The following is a 16,221-nucleotide window of genomic DNA, read 5'->3' on the forward strand; positions in this document are numbered from 1 at the left end:
ATTACCTGCCACCCTGGGATCCCAGCGGGAGGGTCGGTAGGGGGCGGGGCTGCTGGCACGCACTTCCGGCCTAGCCAGAAGTCCTGATTGGCTAAAGGGTCAACCAGGGCTTTAAAAAGCCCATGGTTCGAAATTCCCCCAGCAGTTGGGGAGCAGGAGCTGAGGGAGCAGGGCGCCCATGTGCCACACGCACACACGTGTACCCCCTTACCTGGGCAGCAGAGGCAGCAGCTGCAGAGGAGACAGTGGCGGGGGCAGCAACAGCTGATTCCCCCTAAGGTAAGTGGGGCAGAGGGTACAGCGCAGCTGAGGCGGATCCGGAGGGGAAGCCCTTCTGAGCCCTTTCAGCTCACCCAACAGGGAGCCGCGCTCCCAGGTTGCATGCAGGCAGTGCGCGCAAACAGTGCACACAAAGAGGCACGCTCTATAAGGGCGCGCCAGGATTTGCACCAGCATTTGCGTAAGTCGGGCATGAGGTAGCTGCTCAGAGCAGCACCTCCAGCGAGCAAAAGCAGTAGGCGCAGCTCTGCAGACATGGTGCAGACACGGACTGTGGCTGCCAGGGGCCCCACCTGGTGCTGCTGCCTGCTATGGGCTCTTCTGAGGCCTCCACCCAGAGGGAGCTCATGGTGGGGTCGGCGGCCCTTGGCCCCCCGGTCTGTGGGGGAGGCTTGGTGAGGACTGGGGGTTGGCGCGGTGGTCCCCTTGCCTGTCCCTCCTGTGCACAATGTAGGGCCCTGAAGGAGCAGGTGAGAGAGCTCCAGGCTGAAGTGAGCAGGCTGAGGGGGATCGGGGATGCAGAGGATGAAATTGATGCCTATCTCTGTTCTCTGCAGGCACCTCAATATTTCACAAGTTTAACTAATACCACTTTATTACTTGGACTTGCAGGCTACTTACTTCATATCTGCCAAGACTGGTAATTTAACCAGACTAACCAATTATGATCTGAAACACTCATCTAGATAATGTTGCAATTAATCAGATTTGGAACCTTCTTACAGTTTTTTAAAAAACCACTTAAAGCAGCCTTACGGCTTCTGCTTTATCAGAACACCAGAAAATGGTGTTAAGATCAGTGCTGAAAGCAGAAATGGAAAGGAGGTGGGGGAAGATAAAGACGTCTAAGAGTCAGGACATAGGGAAGTATGTAGGACAGCACAGAAAGAACACAGCTTAAAAACTGATGGGGCAGGGAAAATAACATGATTTCTAGAAGCAAAAGGCTGATGAACATGTGCCAGAGGAAGTTATTCTGACTCCATGCCAGTTGCTTAGGAAACTCATGGGATGCACATTTGAGAAAGGTGAAATCCAGTATACTACACTTCAGAGCTTATTCTCATACATTTAATTATTTCAAGTATTTTTGTGTGGGGAGGGGTTGTTTGTTTGGCTCTTATGAATTTGCATAGAGTTTATTAAAAATGTAAGACTCCGGAAATGCATCCTAGTTTTGTATCTGTTTTCATCAACTTGGGAAACTTAATTTTAAACAACAGTAATAAAAAATGAACAGAAGGAGACAGTAGTTAATATGGCTGCTTTGAAAACACACAATTTAAGATTAAAAAAATAAAGTATCCAAAGACAGCACCCTGAGCCCAGGGAAATCTAAACAATTACAGTAAGGGTTACTCTGGCAACACAAGCCTAATTTCAGCTTTTGTTTTATAACCTCCACCAAAGTATATTGTACGGCTAGCTGATTGGACAGACCAAGTCATTGTACAAGAACCCGTAAAAGGACATATGCAAGAAAAAGCACTGTTCAAGAAGGTTAACCTACTCACTATAAAGTCCATTATTTTTTCTCATATTTAATGCATGCATTCAAATCAAAGGGCACTTTCGTACATGCTCCAGGAGTGGAGAGGGAGGTGGCACTTTAATCAGATCAGTTCTCTGAGAACCACTCTAATTAAAGCACTGTAGCATCTTGTGTATCAGCATCCCTGTGCTTCAACATGGTGGTGGAGGCACTTGAACTAAAGCTTTAGTTCAAATGCCTCCACCACCATTTTGAAGTGCAGAGACACTGATACACAAGATGCAGGAGGCTGGTGGAGTGTGGTGATTACCACACTCCAACAGACTCGATTAATCAATGCTGTTCCAACGCACTGTAATTACAGTGCATCAGAGCAGCTTCTGTGTTCTTGTACAGGCTCCCTTCAAAATTCACTTCTGCATTCTATTACCATTCACCGGTTTAAATATCTGTCATAAACACTTACATAAACAACAGAGATACAGTGAAAAGACACCATTAGGAACACAAAGCATTCATCCTACTGCACAACCATATTTTCATCTGACTTCATTAATATTAGGTTATTTTGAATCCAATGCGTATCAGTAACCAAAATGACTGTACCTTGCTGTCTGGAGTGAGTCAAGTTCTCTAATCTCTCACTTTCTATCTTCTCGCAGTCTTTCATTTTTCTCATGGGGATTAAAAGTTGACCCCCAACACTTTCCTTTATGAAAATCCCCTTGAGATGCTCAGAACTCAAAAATACCTTAAGATGGATAACATCATCAAGTGCTCACCACCACTCACAACAAAGGTTCACCATACACTATTGGGTCTCAAAAACAGGAATTGCTTGTTTGAAGATTTGTGTTGTGGTATCAATATGGCAACTGTAACAGATATTCTATGTTACCAAGATACAGTAACCTGAAGGCATAGACAAATGTACATTTTAGGTGCTTAAAGCAGAGAGGGGAGCTGCTGTTATATCTACATAAACTTGTAGTCCTTACTTGTAATCAATGCACATAAGCTAAATGGCTGTAATTTTAACCTTGAATGAAACAGTTAAAGTTGGAGCAGTTTTACACAACTATAGAATCATGCAGACTTAACATTTGTATCATAACAGCCTATGCACTATACTTTGATGCTGATACAATTGTTCTCTCTATTTATACCCTAAATTGGGGTGTCAAACATTATGCCCATGGGGTCAATCTGGCCTGAGGAAGTGGGTCATCCAGCCCACAAGGCTTCTTGGAGGCTGGACCATCCTCCTCCACATGCTGTATTTGGCACATAGGGCTCATCCACATAGCTTGCTGAAGCCTCTGCACCAGTAGTATCAAATCCTGCTGTTTTAGACCAGGTCTGGAATCCAGGGCATTAATACCACCCCCCACTTTTAACCACCAATGAAATCAAGGGTTTTAGTCACCTTTGGCAACTAAAATCATTAGTAGCATAGGGATAAGCAGCAGCAGTGATGAATCAATGGGTTCCAAAGCTGTGCTGAAACTCTGGAAGCTGCTGTGATTAACACCACCACTGCCACTGCTTATGGCCCAGATATAGCACATAGGGCCTAATGAGTTTGTCACCCGTGCCATAGATATTCGTTCTCCTCAATTTAATGTGGAACATATATTGTCAGACATCTGCATAAGGTTTTGTAAAACTGATTATTAATTCCTAACTCTTCCATGGAAGTTTTTGGGTTCTTTTCAATTTATGGGTTAACAGCATTAGATGGTGAAATGCCACAGGGTTGTCACAGGGGTGTAGGTTGTAGCCGTGCTGGCCTTAAGACATAGGCAGACAAGGTTCTTTAGGTGAATCTGATATCTTTTATTAGACCAACTTAAATAGTTGGAAAACAATTATTAAGCAAGCTTTTGGGTTCAAAAACCCTTTGTCAGGCTAGGCAAGTTTCAGCAGTTGGTATGTGCTCTTCCTGGATGGAATGAAAAGTAAAGAAGAGGCTGGTCTGGTCTGCATACAAGACAGGTAGTCAGTGAAAATGTAGACTGAGGAGTCAATGGGTGAGAGACAGGCTGGAGGGGGTGGGGGAGGAGAGAGAGAAGGGGGATGAATAGGGGAGAGATACCTCAGGAGTCAATTGTCAGGCAGGTTATAATAGTGTTGTCAATAACTAAAGAGCCTCTGTCACTAAAGCTATGTTGGTAGGATCCCTTGATGTAGGCTCAGGGTATGCCAACAAAATGAGTTTTCCTTCCAGTATAGCTACACTACATCCCCAGACAACACAAAACTAACTCAACAAAAGCCTTCTTCTGTTGTCATAGCTGTGTCACAGCAGAGGCTTCACCAACACAGTGTTTCCCAACCAGTGTGCCACAACACAATGGTGTGTTGTCAGAAATGAATAGATATGCCACAGCAATGAGTTACAATGAGCTCATAAGTGTGAGGATGGGGAATACTACCTTAACAGGTATACCACAGAAATTTTTTATTAATGTAAGTGTGCCTTGGGCTGGAAAAAGTTGGAGAACAATAAGCTAAAGGATGCGATTTTGCCCCCCACCCCTTGCAACATACACACATTCCCAGTCAACATAGTAACAGTAACAGTATTCAGTATAGACAGGACCAAAGGCAGCTGACATGTCAGTAACACTAAAACCAACAAAATTATTTATAAGCTCCTGAAGCAATGTCTTGCTTAAAAGAAAAAAACAACTTTCTTAAAACAAAAGAGTTTAAGAGTTTAAAAATAAAGACTACAGCAGCGCACAGTATTTTCACTCTGCAAAAATGTATTTAATGTAATGCAGAATTATGGAAAACTAGAAAATATCAACTGTAAACCTTATTTTCATTTAGACTGAGTTATAACTAGTGCATAGAGTCTGCAACAGTGTAATGCTGGCACTACGCTGGACAAGAAGGAAAAAATGTAGCTCCTGCAAAGAGAAAATTAAGATGTATAGCCTTGGTGGGAAAAACAGATCCCTTTTTCAACTTTCACCTCTTCAGTACCCCTGCCACTCCCTGTTGGCCCCTGTATGAGCCACAGGAACAAAGGAAAAAAAAAAAAAACAGGAAAATTTCAGGAAACAATTTTTCAAATAAATGGAAGTTCTGGCTCCACATAAGGGTTCTTTGTATATTTTGCATGTTTTCATCTATTTTTCCTTACCTATCACTATTACAAGCACAAAGTAATCTAAAATTCACCAGAAACTCAAAAGGCCTTCTTCTTGACAGTCTTCAGAACCTGGCTTTATTAATGAGAAGTTTCTGAAAAGTTTCTTTACCTATTGGCAACTCTGGTCAAAAGAAATCATATTCTCTTTTACAAATGTCAACTAAAATGGGGAAAAAGGAATATGGTTTGGGGCCTCCATCTATGAAACCATCCACAAAAGTCCTTGTTTTCTGGGAACTTTCAGGATCATGTATTGAGCCCACCTGGTTGATCACAAACTTTATCCTATCTGAGCTCTAATTGGCTCAGTTTTCAAAATTTATGAATCCCAGAACATGGAAGTTTTGTGTATTCAGTTAAATTCTAGTACCATCCTAATGTAGCTGCTTGAAACAAATCATGAACAAAAGGTTAATTACCTAGCAAATAAGTATTAGTATAATTTACTATTCTGTAACATAGTAAAATGTAAAATTAATAATTATCTGAAAATATTAAACTATATAATTGCTTAAATAAATATATATAGTCATAGTGCACCCTCCTAGGAAGCAAACAGATATATCAATTCAAGGATAAAGGGTCCAATACTTAGTTGTTAATCTGCAATTTTACTGTTACATCAATAAGAATGCATCTTTCTTTAGAAAATAAGTGAAATACAAATGGAAAACTAAATCAAAATCAATCATTTCAAAACCAAGGCTTTCTACTTAGCAATTTAAAATCTTGTTGTCTTAAATTAATCCATTGTGGCTGGCTAGAAGAACAAAGACGATGCAATTCATGGTGACAAAGTGGGATATGAATATAGGCCTTCTGACTTTTCTGAGAGTGTGGCATCAAGGAGATCTGTATGACCTTTCCAACTTGAGAGGGTCACTATGTTGAAAGACTCTTTTCCCTCTGTTCTGAGACTGCCTCATGATCAGTGCCATCAGAAATCCCATCCTTGAGCCAAAACAAACCTGTGACCAGAACCTGACTATATCCCTTCCTTAAGTAGTAAATTAAAATGCATTCTAGAAAAAGGCAATGAAGTCACATTTTTAGTGGAAAAGTCTTCTCTTGAACTGCTTTGGGAAAGGAAGCAGGAACAGTAGTGAATTACAGCAGTTGCAGTGTGAAATGCAGACTTTTCTACATGGATTACACTCTGGTTTTACTTACGCTGCTACTGGAAAACCCTAGACATGTTTACCTAGCTTCCTTAAAGAAATATAAGGCTAAAGTACATGAGAGTAAACTGCTCCAAATCACAAATTTCTGAAAGTAGTACAGTACTTAAAAATCACACGTTTTTATGGCACAATGCTTATTCATAACTTAGGTATATAAAAATATGTGGCTTGTACCTAAGAGTGTAGTCATCTGGAGGGTTTGACATAAAGGTACACATGTCATCTTACCGCTTTCATAATGCCCTTGGCAAAATCTGCTGAACTACACAGTAACCAAAGCAACAGAAACTAGTAGACAGGCTCTTTGTAGTTAAGCTAAGGATGCTTTCCCAAGGAAATCTCGCAATTATAAGTTGCTTATTTTTTAATGGGTGGAGACGGAGAGCTTGGTAAATCAGCATCAGGGCAAATGGCCAGTTGTGCAACAGACTACAGGTATAGGTCAAATCCTCACCTATACTGAAGTTTCTTAAGCCATGACCTATAAAAGGCTTCTACTTCTACTCGCAAATGATTCTAAGAGAAGAACGCTAAATATACAGTAGATTTGTAAAAAATAATTCTCACTAGGAATTGAATCTAAAACTTTCAAATGTTAGAAACTTATCCAGATTCTCAGAATTGATACTATTTGAAGATTCAGTTAATTTCAATGAGAATCAAGGATGTTCACACCTTTGAATTTTGAGATTACTTATTTAGGCGCTTGCATACAGATCCGGGAGTTGAATTTCATTCTCTCGCATTGAAATACTGACCACAGAAAATGAACATATTCTCACTGCCAACAAAGTATTAGGCACCATTTAAAAAAATGGCAGCTCACTGAGCCTCTCTACATATTAACAAATATTGTTTATTTAAACTACTTCAAGCAATAAATGTTATAGGAAAGAGGCTATTCACTAATAAGTGAAAAGTAATCAATATTTGAACAAACATCTGAAAAATATGCATAAATATGCATAATTTTTCTGGAAGTCAAAAATTCAATGAAAACTGATTATCAACATTTTAACATCTTTTCCAAGTTAGATTCACCAAAGATATAAAGGTTATGCCCCACACCATCAATATTTAGTCTGAGAAAAAGAAAGAAAGAAGTTTCTCAACAAGAAAACAATACTAACCTTCATTCCTGGGGACAGCTTCCGGACCCCCTGTTTTATCTGGCATCTCAACAAGACCAGGTTACTGAAACCTGAGGGATATAAAGAAAGAAAAGTATTCTCAGGCACAGTCAGTACATTCCAGGTGAAAGACACCTTTCCTCCCACAGGTTAGGGTTATAGTTTCAGCTTCAGTCACCTCCACCCCCTCAAAAAAATTGAAGAATGCCACTAATTCCAAGTGTCTTTAACAAGATAGCAGGACTTACATATTAAAACAGCAGTAAGGGTTTACTAACCTAGATGGATAGTACAAGGAATCTGACAGATACCTGTGATCATTTTAATAAATAAGGCATATCAGCAATTGGTCTGACAGACTTTTTTTCCTTCAAGTTCTACATTTTTAACTGAATTCTCAGTCAAATACCTGTCTTCCTACTATGCAATGGAGGAGCTATTCATACCCACTTCTTAACAAAATTTAATAGAATTCTCTCTCTAAGTTTTATAGCATATATTATAACATCTACCAATCCTGAGTTTTTAAAACAATGTTTTTACATGAGTTATTTGTAAGAGAGTGTTTCTTTATTTTAAATACTACTAGATTGTGGTTTGTGATCTCACTCTTAAATAGGACTATATATTTAGAGAGGGACAAGATTTGTTAGATTACCCTTCTCCCTAAATATGGGCAGCCCTTCAGAGGCCACTGGCACACATTAATTTAATGGCTTGATTGGATCCAATCCATGAACCTAATAATCACATCTCTTGCCATGCCACATGTATATGGATGAAGGCATGATTTTGCGATTGGGGATCATTTCCCAATAGTGCCATTACTACTTGCCTTTGGCTCTCCCTGCATTGGCTAGTAGAAATCTGGGTGCCTATATGCGGAGCCAACAATCAGCTGATTGTTGGCCCTGATGGACAATCCCAGGTCCCAGTAGAGACCCAGGGCCTTCCAGGGACTGGGACTGACAGTCAGCTGATTGTCAGTCTCAACCCCAGAGCATCCCAGGTCCAGTTCACTCAGGCCTGTCAGAGCAGACAAAACCCCGCTTCAGACAGCACACTGGTTGAGGGAAGGCTTTGGCCGTCAAACTTTAAACACCTCACTAAGGAGCTCTGGCTGAGCAGTGCCCCTCTCCCCACAACCATATGTTGTCCAGATCTTCCCTTCTGTTTACAGCATGCAAAACCCAGCTGATTTCTTTGTCATGTGTCATATATGCAGCATGCACAGCCCTGCATCCTTACACAACACCGCCATGCCCCCAGGAGCTGGGGGGATGAAGTGAAAGCTGGACAAGGGAGGGGAAACCTGGGGAACCAACCCAGCCACCACAGCAGCAAAACCAATGAAGGGACTGGCAGCTAGGCAGCAACCCACAGACTAGCCCTCCATCAATTGGTCCTCCTTCTCTTTTGTATGAGTCCATGGCTAAATTACATCTGAAACATTTTTCAAGTCCCGCTTTTAAGCATTTGAATGATTCAAGATTTCCTTATCACTAATTAGAGTGACATTAGTATCTCACCTGGGAGACAAAGGTATAAATCTATTTGGGACAGGACGCATGTCTTTGTTCACGATTTGTGAAGCACAGTGCAATATATAACACCATACATGTTTGTAATGAACTAGGCAGCCTAATTTTTTTTGGCACTAAATGAAAAAAGTCATCCAGAATCACTCAAATTTTCTATCCCTAGTAGCTTCCTTGCATAAGGAGAGTTGCTTTATTTGTATGGATAATTTCTAGAATGCAGAGGAAGGGCTACAAGGGCACTGAATACAAAGTTCTGGGAGACTTCCATATCTTCCCAAAGTCAGTTTATTGCACAGCTAAGAGAGGGGGTTAAGATTTATTTTAACTGTTATGCCTTTATCTGATTCATAGGATTTGTCTAAATTCCTATTACCAGATCTACAAAACAAGAATGCAGCACAGATCTCCAACAAAGGTCTGTGTATATACAAAATGTAAACAATGCAGTATATTTGTGATTTCTTAGAAATTTTAATTAGATATATACCAGGCATACCATCCCTGTGCTGAAATTTCACAGTTTTAAATATATATTCAAAATTTAGGAGCACTGGGCATGATTTTAAGATATCGCTGGGTGAAATCCAAAATCAGACTATAGGAAATAAATTACTGCTCACTTATCTCCATTACTTAAGACTATATAAAATAATTTGGTTCATGGCAGTTCAGGCTCAAATCTTTCAATCTTTGTTCAATTAAAAAAACCCCAGTTACTTCAAATCTTGCCTGATTTTTTTTCTTAGCTAAATGTCACACACAGAATATAGGTAACTACTATACGTCTTGAAACTGCTGATGATTTTCCACCTCCTGCCACTAAGATAATTTCTATTATTATAAGCATTTATTCAAAAAGATCACTGTCCATGTGACTGTAGGGATAGCTACTACTGCACACTTTTCTATACAATTTAAACAAACAAGGCCCTGATAGCTTGAAGTTTCGGAGAAATCCTTTAAGTATTAAAATCTATAATAAAACAGAAACACGGATTGTAGCCACTCTCTAGCAGGGATTAAAAATGAATCTGCATCTGTTTTTTTAACAGATTACTCCAAATTAATTACCTGTGCTTATCACTGTTAAACAGTTGGTTAGAATAAATACACAGACACTAATTCCAAAGGCTTGGCAAGCTAAACATCAATCTGAATTCAATGAAGTGATACATATGGTTTCTGAATACTGAGCCAACGCATAAAACACTTACTACTCAGTAATTTACCAGTAAAGCCAATAGGTACTAGTTAACAATGGGATATATCTGAATGAAATAATCACATGAATTAATATAGTATTTAATTTTTTAATTTCTTTTAGAATGCCAGAAAATTGCTTCTGTAAATTCAAGGCATTTAAATAAAAAGTTTAAAATTAAAAATGCAGAGTACAACAACATTAAAACTTCAAAATATGAGTATTTTATCAACATCCTTTCTGTCTGAACATCCCAGAATTAGGATAAACATTTAAGTGTCATTAACCAGAAAAACACACTGAGGGTAATCCAGTGATCTCATTCGATTAAAATTGCTAATCTCTTTCACAAATAACTAAGATATTTTTAAAGGGGAGTTTTGTACTGGAGTTAAATAGCAAAAAGAGAGCATTCACATAAGAATTTATTTTCTTGGCAGGAATATTCTATGTTTATTTTGCATGTAAATTTCCCTGCCCATTAAAGACAAGCATTCCTTTCTACTTGCACTTTTAAGAAGTCATAACCTGGCTTTTGTGACATCACAATCTGAGAACATTACGTGTAGAATGAGACATCTGCCAACATTTACATCTCAAGAGTTTATGCGTGTGTGCCTCTTCTTTAAGCATGACAGTGTTTGCTGCAAAATAACAAACAGTATTCAAGCTGGTAGTTCAATGCATGGGCTTTTTAATAATGCACTCATAAACTGAATTCAGGGTCATTCAATTACTCCTCAAAATATAGTGTTTACTGAACTAATTGAGAGACTTTCAACAGCTTTAACTGCCACGAGAAACAATTCTGAAAATCCAAACACTACTATTCCACTAAAGGTTTTTCACAAATTTCTCAATTTGGCAGCTTTGCATTAAACTGCTGTATCATAATAGATGCTACTTTTTATCATATTAAAATAAAATATGTGTTTAAGCAAATGCAAATTAAAAGGGGCCAATCATATTTTCTAGAAAATCTTTAAAACATGGTCTTAGCATAACTTCTTGGTTTGGGGAGGGGAGAGGGAGAAGCAGGGCATGTGCCCCAAGTACCACGTAAGGCAGGGGCAGGCAATTATTTTGGGCAGAGGGCTGCTTACTGGTTTTTGGCAAGCCATCAAGGGCCACATGGCAGGCAGCCAAGGGCAGATAAATATTAATTTTCTAAATTTTTTATGGACCCCACAGGCCAGATAGAATGGCCTGGTGGGTCGCATTTGGCCTGCGGGCCACATTTTTCCCACCCCTAACTAAGGGGCAGGGCACCAGAAGGATCAGGATGGACACCTCATCCTCCCATCCACCTGTACTTCCTAGCTGTGGGAAGCACCAGCACAGGCAGTGCATATCACAGAGCACGAACTGCTCTGGGAAACTTGCAGAGTGGTAGTAGAGTTTGCTGCTGCTCAGGGAAGGTTTGATCCCATGCCAAAATCATCATTTTTTTTTTTTTTTGCCCCTTTGGCATAGGCTTCAGAAACAAAAATAATGTGACAGTTTGTCCTGAGCAATGGCTAACTCCACTGTAAAAAACTGCAGTTCCCTGAAGGCCTTTTACTCCATCACACACAGTACCTGCGCTGGTGATTGCTACTACTCCTATATGAAGAAACCAGAAGGTACAGGCCAAAGGGTGGGTGGGAAGGGTGATAAAGAACTTCCCTAGGTGCATTCTTTGCATGTTTCATCTCTGCACCCGATTGTGAGACAGTGTCGGCAGTGTCACCTTGCTGCTGGATGACACCAAAGTCATGGTTCCATAGGCCGGATCTAAAGGTTCCACATATCGGATCTGATCCTAGCACTGTAAGTTGCTGACCCATGATGTACAGCAGTGGTGCTCAGCCTTTTGGCCTCATGGGTCAGATGAGTGGCACAGAACCCATCTGCGGGCCAGACAGGGTTCTGGGGCCTGGCATTGCCCCATCCCATGCCCTGTGCTCTGGGATGGAGTCCAGGGGGATTAAGCACCACCCTCACGTGTTGGGACTGGGTCTGGTGGAGCTGGCACTGCCCCCGCCCAGCCCTACACATTGGGATCTTGTCATGTAGATAAAGCTATTAAGAGATGTTAGCTTTGCAGAAAAGAAGCATAATAGAGTAGCGTACAAGAATGATCAACAAACAGCCAGATCTTCTAGATAAATTAATATTATTTTCAAATTATATTAATTTCATGTGCTTTTTTCCAGTGAACTTGGTACTGCCAAGTCTCATGGCTGTTTTGCAAGTCATATTCTATTTGAGTCAAAACCCAGTTCTTGGAAACAAGTGACTATAGCAAAATCTCAGCTTTCATATGAAAAAAAAAAAGAAGGAAGTTCTTAGCTCTCATATTTGTGTTAGAAATGGAATATTGTTAGAAATTCCCAGCTTGCATCTTGCACCTGAGAAGAAAGAAATACTGCCCAAGGCTCCTTTCTCCCCCTCACCCGCCTTAGCCTTTCTCATGCTGATTACAGAAGCTGGAATTCAACTGCCTGTGGCCTTGGGGTATGAACTGTTAGTGAACTGTTGAGGTTTTGAGCATGCTTAATGAACTGTTGCATATTCATCTCTCCGCCCCGCATACTTAAGTAGCTAATTATACTATACATGCGATGTATGTAATGATGTAACTACATGTATGCTTGTACGAAATGGAAGTAGCTGTAAGAGTTCCGGTGTCTGCACACTGCTCAGGAGAGAGAAGATAAATTCCGCTTGCAAACACAATTAGTTTGTCAGAAGCTGATTTGGGCATCAATGCCCCACTCTGACCTTGTTTTCAAACAAATACAACCTTTTGTGCCGGCTGATATTTGTGTGTCTGTGATCTCTGCGCGCCTCCAAGGAAACAAACCGCATTTGTGCATCATTTGCATAGTGAAGCTTGACAATTGTGGGTACAGGCTGAAGACTCTAAAACCAGAAAGTAAATCACAACACCTTCCCTGTACCACTACCCCAATGCCATGAATTTTAAGGCAGCTTCATGATTTTTTGATGTTGAGGCCCACTTATGACTTTTTAACGTTTCTCAGTATGGCCTGCCGCAAACAGCTTCAACATAAGCATTACTTATTAAATTAAGAAAGTAGTTGTAAGTTCAGTTACAATAGGAATCTCATGAAAACTTCCAAGACACCTCTGAATGTCTTTTATTTGAGCATTAGTTGACACAATATTATTATGCCAACTTAAAACTTCTCGTGTCCAGGACTGAGTATAAAAGCTGCAGTATTTGTAATTCTAAGTAATTTACATGTATTTAGGCACTCTTCACAGGAACACTACAATTAGAAAGACTTCTACGCAATATGTATTTAGCTATAAGTTTATGAATAAACACAGTGATACTGTTTATATTTCTCAAGTAAAGTAAGCGAGACTAGCAGAAACCAAAAGCATGCATTTGTACATACCAAAATCAACCAGGACCACCCAAAAGGGCCCAGTGGTAGGTCTTAGAACAAAATTTCTTTAACATTGTCAGGATCATATGATTTTCCCCTCAAAACTCAGAAATGCTGCAAACACAGGGGTTTTCAACCTTTTTTAAGCAGAGGTTGTCTGTAGCACCTGTGAAGTCCACAGAGGGGAGCTGCTGCCCTCGCCCCTCTCCCAACCCTGCTCATACTGCTTGCCTGCCCGTACCCCCTAGTACCCCTGGGGGTATGTGTACCCCCAGTAGACAACCCCTGCTGGCAGAGCGGGGGTGGGGTGTGGGGGGTTGCAGCCAAACATGGAGCGAGGGGGGCATGCAGTTGCAACACAGGGTGGCAGCTGCGTGCAAGCCACCCCCACCATCCAGCTGGCTGGGCAGCACCTGCGAAGCCCACAGAGGGGAGCTGCTGCCCTTGCACCCCACTCAACCCTGTTCATACTGCCCACATCCCCTAGTACTTTCCAAGTACCCTCCAGGGTATGTGTACCCCCAGTCGACAACCCCTACTCTAACAAATAGAGCAAAAATGAGAAATTGTTAAACTTCCATTTGCTACAACATGCAAAAACAGGAGCACATCAACAATTAAAAGATATTTATTGTTTATAAAAGTTAAAAAAACCCCACATAACTCAAATGCCATTCATTCATGCAACATAGACAATAGTACAGTAAGCAAACTGTCCTAAAGTATAGTTGGCTTTGTAATCTCTTAAATGACTCATACTTTATTAAAAATAAACATTACTGAACATATTTTTAATTGTTCTAAACAGCTATGAATTGAAATTTTAGCTTTCTTTTTTAAAGATTCTTCAGGTCAGTCATTCTCTCTCAGTGACCATAAATGTTTTTATTAGTTCCCATTTTTATTCTCTAGATAGAAACAAAAATGAAGTGGTACTCCAGAAAGAGCCAGGAGTTTAAAGTAAAAAAAAAAAAAAAAAATCTTAATGTTTGGATTGTCATTTGAACTAAGCAAATATTTTGAGTCTGCAAAATAGGTCTGAAAAATAATACATCAGGAGCACTTCATGAGATTTCTGGCTCTTCCTACTTCTGTTCAGTTCAGTAATAACGCACAGATTCCAAGAAACCTTCTTTTCTCTCCAAGGTCTTTCAGTGTATTAAATCAAAATGATGGTAGGTACAGAATTAGGTAAAAATCAAAAGAGAAAATTAACCAATTCAAATACTGAGATTGTATTGTTTGATGTACCCTAACTGGGTTTAGCCCTCCCTTCCCCACTCCATTTATTTAAATAATACCCAGCTCCCACACTGGATATCATCCAGTGTGAAAAACCTCACAAAATGGTACAATTTGAGTTTCTTCGCCACCCAAAACTCGAATCAATAACCGGGTACTAGCAATTTGCCCTCTGGGCTAGATATAGAAGGTACACATATCGTACATTAAACCAGCAGAAAGCACTCTAAAGGCATAACTGAACAAAAGTTCAGGGCTCTTACAGCACTTTAAAAATGGTGGATCATGCTCTAAGTTAACCCTTGATGGATGCATACTAACCTAAGGTGCTTTCTGTTAGAGCGCTTTATCGAACAGCTGTACCAGGTCCCATCTCTTCTGCCTGAGCACGGGGCTGTCCCGACTACTTCAGCTGTCACAAACCCTATATTATTCTTTAGAAAACTTAATTAGGATACATTCTTCAGAAGGAAGTGACTAACAAAAATAAAAGCTTGTTCAGATGTTCTGCTAGCATTTTTTCCTATAGGAAAATATAGTTTTGTCAAAACCAAAATTTCTCATGGGATCATATTGACACAGATGAAATTTCATTTTAAGGAGAAAAAAAAACACATGGAGAACACACGTATAAGACTCAAATTCTGCATTCTAACATTTTCAGAACGGATCGTTGTGATTTCTCATTTTGAAATTCATTATAATATTAAAAATACGAAAATAAAATTGATAAGTTTAAACCAAAACAATGTTTTTCAGGAATTGCATTTTCACAGATGATTTTGAAATTCTTTGTTTGCTCAAAACTTCACGAAGTAGGAAAGGCTGCTTATTTCCATTCCCATAAAGCTTTATTAAAATGCTGCATTCAAGGAATCATACAAATGGCGATGTTACTACTGAAGACATTACTTGTAGCTGTCACTATGCAAAAATGGCACTCTCTTATGCTTTGGGGCAGGTGGGGAGTGGAAGGGGGCATCATCATCCATTCCTGTTCCCAACTCTATCTTTTGACCTCTTTCTCCATATTGAATTATTAACATCTCCTGTATACCATGTCTCCTGAACAGATCGAATTCAACAACAGACTCTTTCAGCAAAAGCTTCTCAGCAAATACTGCTTTACTGGAAATTCTGCTAACACAGTCACATCATGCCAAGTTAGTGCTGTCCCCAAAAATACGATCACGTATAAATAGCAGTTTCATAGTTTAGCTGTGATAAAGCATGGCTAATATTAACAGCAAAATAAAAAGGTGATTATTTTAAGACTGGCTGTCCTGCCAATATAAGGCATACCAGCAACCCCCTCCACACCCTCGCTGGAATCCTGAAGCCTTGTACTGTTTTATCTCTGAGTTAAATAGCATCAGAGCAGCAAAAGAAGACCTAGTCACAGATCCGCATACTGAGCTGAACTTGGGTTCATGAAATCTTGTGCTCTCTTTCTATTATAGATGGATATCTATATCGAGATATATATTTACATCTAGATAGATAGATATCTTTTTTATTCTATGAAGTTATTCTATATCTCACACATGCATATATACACACACAAGTTATATACAAGTTATTATAACTGTAAGTTCTT

The 16,221-nt window shown here is 39.9% G+C and overlaps 1 protein-coding gene across 1 annotated transcript in view; it reads right to left on the reverse strand.

The window, feature by feature from the left end:
• Window positions 1–7,310, reverse strand: part of PLEKHG1 (pleckstrin homology and RhoGEF domain containing G1) — a 151,295-nt gene extending 143,985 nt beyond the window's left edge. Inside the window, exon 1 of the mRNA XM_019550081.1 lies at window positions 7,243–7,310. Coding sequence (XP_019405626.1) covers window positions 7,243–7,288 — 46 coding nt within the window. The 5' untranslated portion in view covers window positions 7,289–7,310. The remainder of the gene's footprint in view (window positions 1–7,242) is intronic.
• Window positions 7,311–16,221: the final 8,911 nt, after the last annotated feature.

Source organism: Crocodylus porosus, unplaced genomic scaffold (genome assembly GCF_001723895.1).
Source record: "Crocodylus porosus isolate Cpor-Errol unplaced genomic scaffold, CroPor_comp1, whole genome shotgun sequence".
Lineage (NCBI taxonomy): Eukaryota > Metazoa > Chordata > Crocodylia > Crocodylidae > Crocodylus > Crocodylus porosus.